The sequence below is a fragment of the Tenrec ecaudatus genome, chromosome 10 (genome assembly GCF_050624435.1).
Source record: "Tenrec ecaudatus isolate mTenEca1 chromosome 10, mTenEca1.hap1, whole genome shotgun sequence".
Classification (NCBI taxonomy): domain Eukaryota; kingdom Metazoa; phylum Chordata; class Mammalia; order Afrosoricida; family Tenrecidae; genus Tenrec; species Tenrec ecaudatus.
Window position 1 is genome coordinate 14,955,528 of NC_134539.1, and position 16,915 is coordinate 14,972,442.

Consider the following 16,915-nt stretch of genomic DNA (forward strand, 5'->3'; position numbering starts at 1 on the left):
CAGAGGGGACACTGAACAGCGAAGCAGAAGAACTTCAAGTCCGTCCAAATGGCAGAGGGCTGCCTCCACCTCCTGTACAGAGGAGGGCTGCAGACGGGTCCCCGTCACTGTCAGCAAACCCATGCAAGGCCCTGCCACAGGCAGACCACAGAGCCACTGCAAGGGGACGCCCGGAATCCACTGGGGTGGAAAGGCAGGGCTGGGGCCCCTCTGTCCGACCGCTAGTCCGATTACCATAAAAGAGTAAGAGGAAACAGTGACATGAGGACACAATAGAAAGGTCAAAAGCTGCTCACAGCCATTTCATGACCCAGACAAGTCAAGGTCAAGGGATTCAGGTAGCAATTTAGCCAGGGCATAAGTTACAGCGCAAATGAATTGTTTTAACACATCAGCTTTGGTCAATTAAACCTAACAAGGCCAGTTGCATCACGTAGCAGGGTTCCTGACAGCAAGGCCAGAAGCTGAGACTGAGCTCATAAAACAAGGTTTTAACACAGCATAGCAAATTTAAGGTAATCCATCCAGAAACTGCAGATGTCAGAATAATAAAATACAAGTTGGCCCAAAGCAGGGACATTTTTCACACTTCAGAATTCACTAATAGATGGGTATAGACTCCATATTGACACACACATGTCATTAACATCGGCATAAAAGTAATCCCCCACTCACTTGAACGACAGAAGACACCCTCGGACAAATAACTTTCTTAACGCCTGGGCTCAGGATTAGATCTGGGGGCCGGAGCGCTACCGATTCCCTTCCCTGGTGGCAAGACCCTTCTTGGTGTGTCTGTTTTAATATGTGAGCCACAAATATGAAGTTCATGAGAAATCCTTGAGACTTTGAATCGTGGTACTGATGCTCATCAACTGTCTTTCTGCTGTTTCGTGCCATGGAAACGTTCAAGTGAACGCCGAGTGTTATTTCCTGTTCTGAGAAAAGGAGTGGACGTGAACCAGAATGTTGAAACTGCATCCATTCAGCATTGAAGTTTTTGGTTTTTTGAAAGTTTTTTGGGGGGTGGGGGTGGGGAGTGCTTTTGTGGTTTCACTTGCAGTCCTGATTTTATTTTGCACGTGTTTAAACAAATCACACTCTCAACGGATTTGTTCTTTATCAGTAACTGATTAGAGGCTCTGCACCACCTTAAAGCAGGATTCTGCAAATGTATAACCTGCAGGCAACTTTCAGCTAGTTACATGACTTTCTCCCTCAACGCCGCCTCACTGCCACCACGACCACCCCCATTTTCAATGATGAAGTCTTTATTCAGAATTCTTTTCACTCGTGTCTGTGAGCCGTCGGTGCCATCCTGTTTAATCTACCAGCACCCACGGCGGGAATGTGCTTCTACGTGTGTTTTATTACCAACAATTTATGCCCAGGAGTAGCTTGCAAGCCTATCTTAGAACACTGCCTCATTTAAATTTTGAAGATTTATTTAATTTCGGGGTTGGAGTGGGTTGGGGGGAACAGGGGGTGGGGCTGCAGCCTCAAGGTCTTTCTACCTCATTGGTTAATTGGTAACCATTTTTCTTCCACTTTTTTGGAATACTATAACCACCAAAATGCCCAGCCTCTCGAGTCCCATTAGGCTTACAGCCGGAACCGCTCAGCCTCGCACAGTCGAATCCTGCAAGCTCCAGCCTCACTCTGGGCGCTTGCTTGGTTCTCACAAGTTCTCTGTAGCCTGATGATTTACTCTTCATGCCAAACGCTAACAAGCGACTGCAGTTAAATTAACCACATCGCATAATTGGTGCTCAAGGACCTAAGAACTGAACTTTAAAGAGAGACGACGCACCACGGGCCACAGTAACATGAGCAGGCCCGAGAAGGCGCGTCTTCTTGCCATGCTTTGGTGTGGAGGCGTGCTGCAGTAATAAGCCCCATTTCCGATCCCATAACCACGAGTCCTTGAGATTTCTAAAATTACCCCTCCTCCACAAGGATGGAGGGTGGGAAAGAAGCAGAGAAAGTCTGCTTTGAACATCGACCACATATGCACTCCAAAATTCCCCAGGGACCCCAGTTCTACTCCCATCAACCTCAGGTCAGGGAAGGTATGTGTACACATCACCGACATGATTTCTTTTTCAAAAGCGAGAGAGAGACCCGTACCCCAAAGCCAGCTGAAAGACTAAAGGAGGGGGTCCCCCTTTGCTGTGGCCCACAATTTTCCATTACTTGAGAATGACTCGTTTTCTTTGGTGGTCCAAAAGCTGTGTCCATTCTCTGCAAACCCTACGTCTCAAGACAGAGCCATCCTTACGCTTTGATGACGAAGCCGGCTCACATGCAAGCCACTGCTCGGACGCACCGAAAGGGAAAGACGCGTAGCTCGATTTTTGAGAATTCTACCCCAGCCTCCCACTGGACTCCTCCCAGTTCAGGTGCTGAAATAGCAAGAAGGTGGCCGGAGCCAAAGAGGGACATAAAACCAACATCAGTTTCAACCCCATGGCTCTAGCCTTTAGGATTCATATAGCAGGAAGAAATGAGGAGGAAGGCCTTACTAAGCTGGCCTCCGTGGCTCCTTGTTTCAAATTACAGACCCAACGTCAGAAAAGTGGGGGGAGGGAGGGGGAGGGGCTGAACCGAGGATTGAAACTTTCATTTCCTCTTGGCAGTTTCCCGCTACCTTCCAGACGAAGGCAAGAACAAGGAAATAAAAAAAAAGTCTAAATCATATCCAATCGATTACAGATCTCCTATAGCTGTTTGCATGGACTTCTTAAGGGTGACGCTTTGGGAGACAGAAACTTTTGAGAGGACAAAAGCTGTGGCCAGAATAAGTGACCTCTCACAATGGTCCCTGCCCATTTCCACATGTCCAGGCCCAGAAAGGAACTCAGACAAGGAGGATGCCATCCTTCGGGGACCGCAGCCACCACCATCCATCACTGCCACACACAACTCCTTCCCAAACTGGCCATCAGTCCAGAGCGTGGGTGTAACTTCGGCTTTTCTTCCTCGGGAGCGCTTTTTCCACACAAGAGGCAGCATGCACTGGATCTGCAAATCCAAACACATGATGCTCTAGCTGCGGGGGTTGACTGCAGAATGTGAAATGCTGATGCCGGAGAGGGAGCGTGCCTGTAAAAGTGAGGTGCCTCGTGCCACCAGCAGGATCTTCTAACTACTTTTGCTACTTCCAGAAAGTGGGTCGGTTAGATTTTTTTGTTTAATTTGAAAAATCATAATTGATGTAACAGATGAGCCTTCTCTCCCTCTCCCCCACCCCTTCAAAAGTGAGATCATATTAACAGCCATGCACGAGCCTAGTTTGCCATATCAGACACACATGCCAGGCTCCCCAGCTGGCAACAGGGGCCGGGGAGTTTAACTCTTGAGTGGTCTGGCAAAGCTCTGGTGAGACTGGGGCATCGGGGCAGAGAGGACGACCTCCTGGCTCCTGAGACGGTGGTTTCTGCTAATCACAGAGAAAAGAGGCAAGTATCTTATCTTACAATATATAGTCCCACCAAGGTCTCATTAAGCCTTGAAGCGAGACATGCCAATCAGAGCCCTTCTTTATCTGGTGAGCTGTGTATGAGCCAGAAAGCAAACAAATGTGGCCTGGAGTTCATGGGTTCAGTCAAGGACAGAACAGGAGATGGGGACACTAAACAGTGCTCCCCTGAGTTGCAGAGGCTCACAAAGAAGTCACCAACTTCCCACTCCCCTGAGCCTTTCCCACCGCCAGCCCCCCAAACCATCCCGCCCAGCAGCCCCATGTGAACAAACAAAAACAGCTTCTCTGGCCTTCTCATAGGAAATACCTGCAAAGGAAGGGAGATGTACAGAAAGGTGCAAAGACGGTGTCCACTGGCAAACAATCACCTACTTCAGCTTTTCGGAAAGAAATCGTTGTCCACCCCACCCCGTCTCCCACCCCCGCCAAAAGACGGAGCCTGGAGAGCCACACACTGAGAGAGGAAAATAGTGCTTGGTGTTCGCTTCCTGGCTAATGATATGAGACAACCAGGAAGGATTCTATTTCAAAACCAGTTCATAACGTCTATAACTTCTTCTGTAAACAAGACCCATCTTTCACAACTTCAGAACAGACTCTCACGCCAGGGACAACCTACAATGAAAGGACAAGAGCTGCCATTCCACAGAGGATCAGACTTTACAGGGGTCGACCAGGCTTCAGAGAAGCGAGGCGTGCAGGACGGCCTGAGGTCTCTGGACTCTCTTCGGCTTAGTAAGAGTGCAAAGTACAGTCCAAAAATCAGCTAGGCGCCTTTCGATTAAACTCTAATCTGCTAAATTCAGGACACCAGCTCCCATCTCTGAGGACTTTTATTTTGTTTTAACTTCTGAGTATGCTGTGACCTCTCTCTTGCTGCCAAGCCCTTCTCCTCCCCACAGAAAGCCCAGTCCCCCCTCCATGCCCCCACCCCAGCCCTCACCCCCACCTCCCGCCTGCCTTTTCCCCCTCAGACAGGACACAGTCTGGCGACTCGGGGCCTCCTATAGGCCATACTTCCTGTGTGAAGCCCTTGGGGTACAACTGCTAATCCTTCTTATTAGTTAACAAGATAATGGTGGTTAACCGGAAAGCAATATTAGCACCAGCTATCTAGGAAACTTCAAGCAGAAGTACGCTACCCTTTCGATTGGTTTTCCTGGCCTGCAGAATTGTGCACTAAGAATGTGTCAACGTTTGGAGGCTGAACTGGGAAATTCAGGGAAGACTACCTTCTATCAGACCTCACCAGGGGTTTCCTATTGTCTCTCACGGTGGACACTGGCCCCCCATTTGAGCTAGAAAGGAGAGAGAAGCTCTCCCGGTCTGGGTTATAGTTCTAAAATGTGCTAGCAGGGAAACTGAGGGGCCTGGAGGGCGTGTAAGAGAGAAGCGGCAAAGTTGTGACAGAGAGCAACATCACTCCATGAGGCTAGTCTTCCACACACCTTCTCAAGGTGCATCCTAGGCTACCACCTGCAGCCCAGGGAGGTGTGTGCCCTGCAAGGCTTGCCTGGTTTGGCTGCTATGTTTTGCTCTGCGTTGCTTTCCTGAAGGCAATAACAAAGACAATAGGGGGAATGGGTTCCACCTGCCCAAGGATCACTGGCCACCTTTGAAATCTGTGGGGGGAGATGGAAGCTACTTCACAGCGACTTTCCTCCCCTGTAATCTGTCACAGCCTAGGAGCAAAAGAACAGGAAAAGCCTTTTTAAAAAGAGAAAGAAAGAAAGCGAGAAAGAAAAGGGCAGGTTTTATAGGAGCTAAGGTTTGCTGCAGCGAACAAGCAAGCAGCCCTCCATTCAGGATTGTCACAAACTTTCCAGTGTGGTCACTGCACTGCGGATGCCAACCAACGAATCAAAGGCATTCAGCAACCAGACAAAGAGGGTCTGATGCCAACCTCGGTGCCACTGGCAACCATTATTGGCATCAAGCACAGTGTCTGCCTTTTTTTCCCTCCCCCCCCTGGCACTTCACAAACAAAATGGCGGTTCTTGTAGCAACGGAACAGCCGAAGCACAGCCCTCTGAAACAGTAACGTCAAGTGATTTTTATGGACTTAAACGCAGGGACTCCCAAATGATGCGCACGGTTTAGGGAACATGGGATCTAATTCTACAAACCACCACATCGGACAGGACACTCAGCTAATGTAAAGAAAAGAGCAAGACGGGCTCAATTGCGGCCAAGCCAGCTATATGCGCACAAGGAGCCGACTAACAAAGAGAGCCAGGCGGTACAGAAAATAACCGCTTTGCGGCCATGTGATGCGAAAGGCTAATGAACTCTCTATCAAAAATGATTTCAAAATGCATACATTTTCCCCAAAACCATATCAGATGCAGATGTAGTGCTCTAGTTTGTGTGAAAGCACTAGTAACTCTTTCCACATTTCAGGGGAGGGAAAAAAAAAAAGAGGCAGCTGGGCATGAAGAAGGGGCGGGGGGGTGGTCAGCACCAAACAAGAAAGAGGGGAAAGAACAGCTCAGGAAGTTGGTCAACAAGGGAAGTTTATTATGTTGGTCTTTACGGCATTCCCTGAAGAGCCGCCACATGTGATCTTGTAGGAATCACCAAGAGAACTATGGACGTTTCTGGATCTGGAAATTGTCAATCTATTGTAGCACAGTTCCACACTGCAATGCGGACGCCAACTAACAAATCACAAGCATCCTGAGCTAAACAAAGAGGGTCTGATGCCAATCCTGGTGCCAATGGTAACCATCCTTGGCATTCTCTCTGTTCTTTCTCGGGTTGCTTTTTTTTTTTCCCCAGTCATTTAGAAGCAGGGCAGAGAGAGAGAGAGAGAGAGAGAGAGAGAGAAAAGGGGGAGGGTGCAGCGATGCTGTTGCTCTTTCTCTTGCATGCATGACGCGTTTCTCTTCTGATTTTTCTTTTCTTTCGCATCTTTTTCTGTCAATTCCTCTACCTGATCTATAAAACAGGCGCTCCTGGGTTTCTGCACACTCGGGGGGAGGTGGGAGGGGGGGGAATAACACGCCGTGAGGTGACAAGCACAGCCTTGTCTGATAGAGCCCAGACTTCTCTTTTTAAACCTACCTTCCCCCTTAATCAATCGCACTGCCAAGTGGCATAATTAACCTCCCTGGACAAAGAAAAGATCTGGATCTTGAACAGGAGGAGAGACACAAAAGCATCCCGGTGTGAGTTTTACTTTGCTTTTCAGAGAAAGGGCCAGCAGATGTGAACGGGAGAGGACGCTCGGGCAGGTAGTGGGGAGCTGGGAAGAGCCACCCTGCACGGTGTGTAATCATGAAGGGTTCTGAGAAGAGGCTGGGGAAGCACCCCACCACCAGCGCCCAGGGCTGATCAGAAACGTGGTCACTAAGAGTTGCTGAAAACTTGCTGATGGCCCTCCTCAGTGGGGCCACCGAAAGCAGTTAGGTATGTGCCTTTCTTCCATATTTCTTCACAAGTGCAAAGGATGCATTCTTTATTGTCATCTAATCAAAAGCAAGCAAGTTGGCAGCCTGCCCCCGGAGGGAGGGAGGGAGTGTGTGTGTGTGTGTGTGTGTGTGTGTGTGTGTGTGTGTGTGTGTGTGTGTGTGTTTCACCTCTGGGCCAGTTAAAATGTGAACAGCCAGGAGGGAGCTGCGGATCTTCCCCCTGCCTGCTCTAACAAGTTACATGCCTCAGTTTTCAGAACTTTACTTCCACCCTTAGTTTACACAAGACCGTTAGCACACATTCACAGTCAAGCCAACACACAGATGAGACAGCCCACCTTCAACCGTCTCCTCTGAGACAGCTGTCAATCAAATGAACTGTTAGGTGTTAATGATCTTTTCTGTCGGGGCATATCAGGCAGAAATACATATCTTCCACCAATTCATCCTGCTTAGAGTTTTAATTCTTAAGTGCATGAAATTAAGTGAAAATGCTGCTTTATTTTTTTTCTTTAAGAAAGTTCAAATGTAATATTGCCATGTGCGCCGCGTCTAGCACCATTCATTAAAATCAGATTAAACGTGTTTAGACAGTAGTTGAAGTGGTTCTCTAAAACTATCTCCCCGCTAGCAAGGCAAAAAGTAGGAAGCAAGCACCTAGACTTCTAAGTCAATGAGCAGGTTTGGTATTTTACCGTTAGATGATGAGAATAAAGCTCATACCAAATTTATTAAATCCCACACATCAGATAACCGCCTGCCACCTGGCTGTCTGCAGGCCAGTTCTCCTAACACCAGGCCAAGTTAGGAAACGACCTGCTCTCCATGGCAGGTCAAACTTTAGCCTGCTTTTGACGTGCTGCGTTTTTAAATGTTATTTCACTAGAGGCTGCTGGCTAATCCAAAGACATCAATTGCCTGGTACATTCATTTGAAGAAAGAAAGTTTTCACCTACTTAAGGAAAACATATTAAGAAATACAAAAATATTAAAGGCATATTTCCAAACGTTTTCATAAGTACTGCCTGTTTTTGAATTATTTAGCAAACATATTTACATCACACTCTTTACTGCTTTTTTAACTATGTACGGAATGCCATGTCTGCATTCTTTTAGATTTACTTTGAACCAGTGTAACCAGTCCACGCTGTGTTTTGGTTCTGCATTGCTCCGTAAGGAAAAGCTCCTTCTTTCCTCCTCAGTTAAGTTTTATGCGTTTGCATTTGAGTAAAATCACAATATGTTCCCACGTCATTCTGGGGAAGAGATCATGACAGATTATTTCAAACAAGAACCACAGCCCCCCTAAATCTACAGCGGGTATTGCGCAATCAAAAAGTGGGTGTCGATGGAAACACTACGATTATATAAAGTTGGTCGACGTCAGGTCTACTTGTTTTGGTGATAACTGGCCATCTTAAGCATTTTGCAATAGGGCATCTCGATCCCATATCGGTTTCTCTGCCTGGTTAGTTCACGAGGCCGGTGCAAGGATGCTGAGATGACAGTTTGGCCACACAAATAGATGGACAGTTTCTAGTTGAGGGAACATGATTATTATACACCAAGTGTTGTCTAGGCCAGAAAGTGATGCGTGAGCAGCTATATATTTTTTAGGCTATTCAGTGTCCGGTAGATCCTATTTCAGATACTCGAAAGCCACACAGCTGTGCGGTGCATCTGTAAATCTCCAAGCCGATTGAGGCATGGACGATAGGGCAGTGTGACTATGTACACGGCTTGCACATGAGTACATGGAGTGTACATCCGTGTGAAAGTGGGCACGCCATGCTACCCAGAGGGGGGAGGTGCAGAACTAAGGCCTCTAGGCCCATCTCACCCAAGGCAGATATTCTGTACAGGGGGTGGGGGGTGGGGGGGAGGCGGGCGGGGCTGGGGGGCAGGGGGTGTCATAGAGAAGAAAGAACAATGTGCTCCTACCTTGCTCCTGCACGTAGTATGCCAAAAACAAATCGAGCTCCTTAACTGATACTGTGATGTGATGGGGCTGGACACAAAGTGCTGGGTTTGTGCAATGAGGGGATTTCATGAGCCGCTCTCCATCGGTACTTTCCAAGGGGATGCCTTTGAACAGGATCACCATGACTAGATCCAGACGCCAGACTTTGTCTGCTTGTCGCAGGCAGTCGATCCTCCTAATCTTACCCTTCTGGTCGGGATTGGATAAGACACAGCACGGGTGCTTCTTGCCAGTCACGGTCAGCACAAAGTCCTCTCGGTACTCCTGGCGGATATCTTTGCGCAGTTTGGCCAGGAGCCTGGATGCCCACTTCTGTTTGATTTCAGGCTTCTCGCTGAGCAGCTCATCTTTGACTGCTCTTTCTTCGTCCTTCGACATCCGCTTCTCATGCTTTTTAAAGTACTTGCGTTTCCGAGCCTGCAGGTTGAACCAAGTGTAGGCGATTGCACGGACATGTGGAAGGAGGGCCTCGATGAATGGGTGAAATTCATCCTGTGGAAGATTGGGGCGGGGGGTGGGGGAAGACACAGTCAGTTTGATTGGAAACACTGAAAATAATAATAATAAGTAATAATAATAATACCACATCTCCTTGTCAATCCCACACCAAAAGTTACCCTTGACAATAACACATTCCTATTTAGAATTATCTCAATAGCAGGACAAGATGAAAAGAGAGTTCACCAAGAGGCCCCTGTCCACCAAAAGTCCCAAGTGGATTCACCCTCCGAAAAGCCCAGTCAGGTGTATATGGGGTACTTCCACTCTCACCCCAGCCCCCTTACTCCCATCCCCAGGCCATGCCTTCTATATTGCTTTTAAGAAAAAAAAAATCCTGACACCTAATTTAATATTTAAATGTTCCACTGGCCAAGTACCATTTCACAAAGACCAGAGTGAGGGTGGTGTCCTCGTCGTTGTTTTCAACATCAGAGCAGAGGTGCTCGGGAGGCAGGAGCGGCCCCGCCGTCCATTTCTCTTCTCTGTGGCACGGAAACACAAAGCACACCGAGGCTCCGTGCATTGCCAACAGTCCCCACTCTGGAGCATGCTCTCAGCAAGAGGCTGCTGGTGGCACAAAGAGCATGCGCCATTAAACTTGATCCATTTTCTTATCAAACGTCCGACATTCCAACACTGAAACAGCACCATTCCAAGAGCGGTAACTAGAGAAACCGGAATACAGTGAGGGAAAGTAGGCAAAGGACAGAGCTTGCCCTATCCGCGTCCTGAATAGAAGGTTTCCATACTTCCTTCAGCAGTACACCGCCTCTGCATACACACACACATACACACACACACGCACACTCCTGCATTTTAAAAATAAAAGTTTCGGGAGTTGAAAAGACAAACTGCACGGATTCTTCCGGCAGTTTTGCTGGAGGGCCCGAAGACCCACCAAGGCAGTTAATTTGTTAACCGAACGCAGGAAGACGGCAATTATTCAAAACCCCTTAAAAATCAATCTGAGTTGAACAATGAAAAATGGCAACTTGGCACCAACTTCGCATTCTTTGTGTGTCTGCCTTCGGTGTGCCGGGTGACACCGGGATGTACTGCTGGTCGGCTGCTGCTTTTGGGGGCCCTGCGAAGAACCGTGGCTGCGAGGCTGTGTGGGCCGCTCACGGGACATGGTTTACCTGAGGCCCAGAGGTTTCTTCCCTGCCCATTTCACCCAAGGGCTTTGGGTTTTATTTTTTATATTGGCATAGGGTGGTGGTGGGGGGGGGGCATGCGCGGTGTCAAATCATCTTGACCTAAAGATATTTCAAATGATTCCCAGGTCTGGTCAGTGTTTCATTACTTCCTGCTCACGGTAAGACCCAGCTGGTCCGCCCAGGCCTCTCTGCTCACAGAAAGCGCTTCACTCACTGTCCGTGCACATGGCTTAGGATCACAGTCCCAGATCGGAAGCAGCGAGGCCTCCACCAGGACCACTTTGCTGGTGGCACTGGCTCTCTTATCACCCCAACCCCCAAGGAGCTTTCCCTCACTGGTCAGGACCCACTGGGATGGCCATGCTAGCACCAATCCTTCCAGATACTGAGGCACAAAGTCCCCTTGGAGAGCGGCAGGCTGGTGCATTCCACTAGGGAGAGGTGAGGAAAGTATAACTCCTGACCCTAACAAAGAAGCTGCCCCAAGGATCCCAGGGAGTTTGTGGAGCTCTTGTGAAGGGGGAGTTTCAGAGTGCCAAGGCCACAGACCCTGGGGCCTGGAGAGGCGCCTGCCCACCCGATCCATACCATAGTCCTCTGGCGGTGTAGCAGCTTGCCCTGAAGAGCCCTGCTGCAGCCGAGTAAGTCGGAAACCAAAATTTCACAATGCAGCATGCAGATGATTACATCACAGCATGAGGCATAACCAAATGCCATAGAGGAAATCATTAAACCGATCGGTCGTTTCCAGCAGAGATTTGAACAATTCGGTTCCTATGCGCGCGAGCACATGAAACTAGGCCGTGCAAAGAGTTAAACCACAATCTGTTCTTTGTGTGGGAAGGCTGCCCTGCTCACTGTAACCACAGCCCACGATAAGACCTCCCTATCTGCACACACTTTCTGAGGACATGCTTTCAGCTTTCGCTGTAACTACAAAAACTTTGTGGATCCCACCCACCCCTTAGAAACCTATGCGAAAGGAAAGCTTGCTCCCGGAAATGTGGACTTGAACATGCTACAGGAGAGCATTTCCTATAACCTGACTAGCTACCATGAGTCACTGGTCTGATTTTTAAAAATACACATCATGAGCTTAAAACTTGAGACCGCGAGGCCCATGGAGAGGAGGAGGAAGCTGGGCCTCACGCCGTACTCTGGTCCCGCTTTCTCAAAGGCAGTATTATTTTAACAAGATAATAAGCGATGAGGCAACACGTAAGCACTTTCGTCGTTAAGTACTATGTTCAGTGACATTTCACTTTCTTATAAATACGTCACGCATAGTGTTGATGAAGTCTGTTTGCGTTCCACCACTGGATCAGAAAGCTCCCGATTTACCAGGTGAACAGACGTCGGCGTTTTTAATAAATGACTTTGCATGATCAGAATGCAAACATTGAGGCTTGGGTTGGGCATCTGAGTTTATCGAGTTGCTCAAGTGATGTTAACTGAGATTGTTTTCATGTGTTGTTGCTGCCAAACGGGATTTTAAAACATCCTCCTTTTGGGGGGTTTCTCCTTGATAAGTAGACGTAGGAAAGTTTCCCAGGCTGAAAAGCAGCCTTATTGACCTTTCCCAAAGCTTCGCTATTACATTGATTCGTTACCAGCGAAACATTTACTAGACAAGGGAACCTATATATTTTTTATTTTTTATTTTTAATTACATTATTAGTCATTTACTAGACAAGGGAACCTATATATTTTTTATTTTTTATTTTTAATTACATTATTAGTGGAGGTTTGCTATCAGTCACATGCATACCTTTATTAACATGCCTAAATGCCATCTCCCAAGTGTGACTGTTCTCTGATACTAAGCTGTACATACTCGTAGTGATTTAGGGGACCGTGAATCGGCAGCACAGTCGCAGGGCACGCTACACTCTGTAAAGGACACAGGGAACGTGGGGTGCAGTGACTCGCCATTTAGATCACATGCCACCTGGATCTTTCAGGATTTTTACTCAAATGCATTCCATTTCAGTCCTCCTTTCCCTAGTAAAACATCTCTTAGTTGCACTCAATAATCGATCAAATAACCAAGTCACAAATTTCATATATGGTCTGAAGAAATGGTTTTCATTCCAGTGGGCATATTGATAGTTCCTGGACACAATGGTTTCCCCGAAAGGGCCGGGAAACTAGACCCCTATAAAGATGGAAGGGGCAATTCTGATTCTGAGTGTTCCAGGCGCAGTGCTGTGGAACAATAAACTTAGGAGGGCAGGGGTGGGGGGAATATATACACATATGTGTGTGTACTTATGTATATAGATATATACTCAAAGAACTTGAAAGACACCGAGAAGAAAATACATATTTGACCCAATGATAGCAACTGAAAGTTATCTTAGGAAGGTTTTTCACTATTGGTAGGGGAAAAAAAGTATGTATGATGGCTGTTCATTTTCCTTTTTCATCTGATTTATGGCTGCTATGCTTATCAGGGCACATTACTATATAGCACACTGTTTTGCTAAATATTAACTTTAGCAGTAGCTCCTTTTGAATTAAGATCCCTTTCAAAACCTAGATGCTTTCTTTTAACTCATGAGATACATATGAAAGTTCTCAACCAATTCCTAAATGTTACTCTTTTGTATTTGCATGTCCTTAAAAAAAATGTGTTTGTTTTGATTTGCTGTTAGGCCCTGTGCATCAATGTAGAGCAGGCTGATGGAAAATTAAAACTATGTACGATTCCTCACTTTTGCAACACCTTTTCCTCCCTGTGACCTCTAAAGTCAGGGGCATGAGGTTAGTGAGCATTGAAAGCTAAGATGCCTTCTCTACTATAGGCCTTAAATCCTCCAAACAGCTTAAATGTATCAACCCAGGTTTACATTGCTAAAATAGGAGAGACGATTAGTCATCGTGAGTGAATTCTCGGGAAATGTGCATCCTTGAATACTAAAGTGAAAGGTGAAGGATTGTATTGTGTGAGTGCCTGATGTCATATGTCAGGACACTGCCATGTCATTTTAACATACATGGATTACGATAAAGCCAGTTACTTTTTTCATACTGATCTAGAGGAGGCTTTTTTAAAATGCAGCCTGGCCGCAAGCAGCGTTTGCAAAAAGCCGATGCTGAACTGTATATATGAATATAGAGAAAGGGACAACTGCTCAGTACTTTACAGGTGAGAAGAAATCATGCAGTGCTTTGGAAGTATAAAGCTTACTGCATTTTTTGTTCTATTTTAGCTATAATCTTCAAGAATCATCCCAGTATAAAAACTGGCTGGAATGGAAGTAGTTTACCAAGATAAATTTTATTTTTTCGATCTGTTGATAGGTAAGACTAAAGGTAAAAAGGCAACCCCTTATACCTGAAACATTTCCCTCCTCATATTTATTGGCTGTTAATCATCCATCATTTCTAAAATACAAATAACTCAGCAACTCATTTGTCCAGTTTTGTTCAATTAAAGTGCACGTTTACTTGCTGAAAATAGCCATATCTAAGTCAATCATACTCAGATGCCAAACAAAATATAAACAATAAAAAATGTGTCAGCCAAAAAGCTACAGGGCTGTATCCAATCACTGAATAAGCCTTATCATTGTTTTCATCTTCTCTCACAATTTATGAATGCCTCTGTCCTTTTGAATCACAATGGCTTCTAATTGTCATACAATTGAAATCTTAATCATTTGTCCATTATAAAAACGCATCGTCTTCATATTAACTCTTTTAAAAATGTTTAAACATACCCCAAACCAGCCGCCACTTCAAAACTGTTTCGTTTTCCTGCCAATGTGTGGTTATGAATTCCCAACTCCTCGTGGCACTTTCCCCTAAAAGCTGAAGGGAACTGCCCCCACACCTTTAGGGGTTTCCTCCGCTGCTTCCTACAACTATTCTAGACGAAAGTGGTTATGTCGGTCAGTTAGTGGGTCAGCTAGCTGGGCATCGAGGAAAACTGCCCTCAGGTAAGTAGGTTCTGTCTCCCCACTTTGCATCGGACCATCTGCTCTAAAATGATTAAATTGTGTGCGTGTGTTAAGTAGAAAGCCAGCGCTTTGCCTAGTGCCATTGTTCCTAAGATTGGGGGCAATTTTCAAAGTTAACCAAAAAAAAGAGAGAGAGCGTGGGTGAGGCAGAAAGAGAGAGACCTGACTTCGCAGTGTTACTTGAAGCCTTACGAGCTACGCCCAAATAGCGCCAAAGGAACAGGTCTCCACCGCGTAAAACGCGTTCTGGAGGTCCTGCGGAGTCCACTGGACCCAGGAAACCCGTGTCACTGCAGACCACCTCTGTGGCCAGTCACCAGCAACCCGTGGAGCCGGGGAGTGCTGACCCGGAATCAAATCCCCAAATCCCGCATAGAAGCGCTTTCCCGCAGGCCAAAGCCGATTCGCTTCGCCGCCGGCCCACCGCCTGCAGCGCCCACACCGACCCACGCCCGCCCGGCTCCCCTCGCCAAAGTTCCCTGCGTGTTTGGGAGCCCCCGGCTCCCGAAAGTAACTCAAGCGCCAGGGTCCGCCTCCGCCCGCGTGCCAGCGGCCTAGGGGTCCTGCGGGCACCCCAAGCGGGGATGCCGCACCGAGAGCCCGCACTTGGGGCCCCAGCCCTGCCCACCGGCAGCCACGCTCCGCTGGCCGCCTCATCGGCGCGCGGGCGCCTCTCTCCGTGCCCCGGACGTGGGGCTGGGCGCGCGCGGTGCCCGTGGGCGAGGGGCTGCGCTCCCGCTCCCACGCCGCCCGCCCCGCCGGGCCACTAGTGCCAGCCAGGGACGCGCCGCGGTGCAGAGGTTAAGTCAAGCCGTTAATTGTCCGCACCCGAGAGCAACAAAACAAAACAAAGGCACTTCGGGCTAGAGAGAGAGCAGGAGAGAGCGAGCGCGCCGTGTACCTGAGTGAGACAGATGGGAGAATACATCATGACTTCGCCTTACAACGCACTTTCCCGGAGATGGCCAAATAATCTTCGAGAAGCGAGAATTTCATCTATTCATGTTCCAGACATCTGCGCCCCGCGCTGCGATCAATCAGGACAGGGCTGCGCGCTGGCTCCCCGCAACTTCACAACAAACCCAGTCCTCCTTAAATAGCCAAAGATTCAAGTTCACTCCGCGAGCTAGATTTCCCGGGGTGAAATCCAATCTACTCCTTCACCCTCCAGCCCGTCGCTCTCCGAGGCCGCCGCCGCTGCTTCCACCGCCGCCGCCGCTGCCGCCGCCTCCGCGGGCTGCCGTGCGCCGGGCTTTGGGGATTTGTTTTCTGCTTTGCAGTTGGTGGTGGTGTTGGGGGCCTGGGGTGCGAAGAGGTTCGGCCTGGGTTGGGTCGGGGTGGTGGTTGGTGGTGGAATGCTTTTTTTTAAAAGGCGGGGAGGGGGGCGCGGGAGGGAGGGCGGGAGGGGAGGGGAGCGTGGAGAATGTGTCACCGCGCTGGGAAAGTTCAAGGTTACAGCCCCGAGCACTGCGGCAGGATCCCGGAGTGGCGATCGGCGGCGAAACTTTGCCGCGAGCCGACCATGTGTGTGCGCCAGGGGGAGCGTGAGGGAGTGCGCGCGGGTGGGGGGGCGCGCGCGGGAGAAGCCGGGTGGGGGCGGGGAGGGAGCGCAGGGAGAGGCCGCGGGGAGGGGGGCGCGAGCGCGGGGCTGGGGCGGAAGAGGCTCGCGGCGCGCGCGGTCCCAGGCTGCAGCCGCCCCCGCCGGCTCCGCCGCGCCCCGCCGCCCGCCGCGCAGCTGACCGGGCTGAGCGAGCAAGGAGGCCGCCGCCGCTGCCGCCGCCGCCGCCGCCGCCTGGAGCCCAAGGGGAGTGGAGCGCTCTCCGGAGAAATCCCAACCGATCGCGCCCTTGTGCCCGCTGGGCTCCAAACTCCTCTCTTTTCTGCGCGGGGCGCTTTCCGACAACCCCCCCGCCCCCTCGCTTTCCTTGGTTGCAAAACTTGGAAGTTGAAAAATTCACCGGTTCCACCCTCTGGACCCCGCTGGAGCTCTCTCCAAATCAGACTTAAGGATTGTTTTATTATTTAATTACACAATCATCGCTTTACTCCTCCTCCTCCTGCAAACGCGCATTCCTTTTGCACCAGCCTCTCCACACCCCCGGCCCCCACCTTCCTCCTCCTCCCTCTCCCTCTGCCTCTCTCACTTCTCCCCCATATCTCTCTCTCTCTCTCTCTCTCTCTCTCTCTCTCTCTCTCTCTCTCTCTCTCTCTCTCTCTCTCTCTCTCTCTCTCTCTCTCTCTCTCTCTCTCTCCTCTTCTCTTCTCTTCTCTCTCTCTCTCTCTCTCTCTCTCCTCTTCTCTTCTCTCTCTCTCCTTTCTCTCTCTCTCTCTCACACACACACACACACACACACACTCTCTCTCTCTCTCACACACACACACACACACACATCTTTCTGGACGAGCCCCTCACCCTCCCTGTG

General features: G+C 48.9%; 1 protein-coding gene across 8 annotated transcripts in view; it reads right to left on the reverse strand.

Moving 5' to 3' along the window:
• Positions 1 to 16,501, reverse strand: part of NFIB (nuclear factor I B) — a 255,948-nt gene extending 239,447 nt beyond the window's left edge. For 2 of the 8 annotated variants that reach the window (XM_075559925.1, XM_075559924.1), the window contains exons 1-2: positions 15,394 to 16,498; positions 8,833 to 9,364 (exon numbers count right to left, since the gene is read on the reverse strand). In XM_075559925.1, the coding sequence (XP_075416040.1) occupies positions 8,833 to 9,364; positions 15,394 to 15,423 (562 nt within the window). In that variant the 5' untranslated portion in view covers positions 15,424 to 16,498. Of the gene's footprint in view, positions 1 to 8,832; positions 9,365 to 15,393 lie in introns of all 8 variants that reach the window. The other 6 variants (XM_075559926.1, XM_075559928.1, XM_075559923.1 and 3 more) reach the window with 5 other exon arrangements.
• Between the last annotated feature and the right edge of the window lie 414 nt (positions 16,502 to 16,915).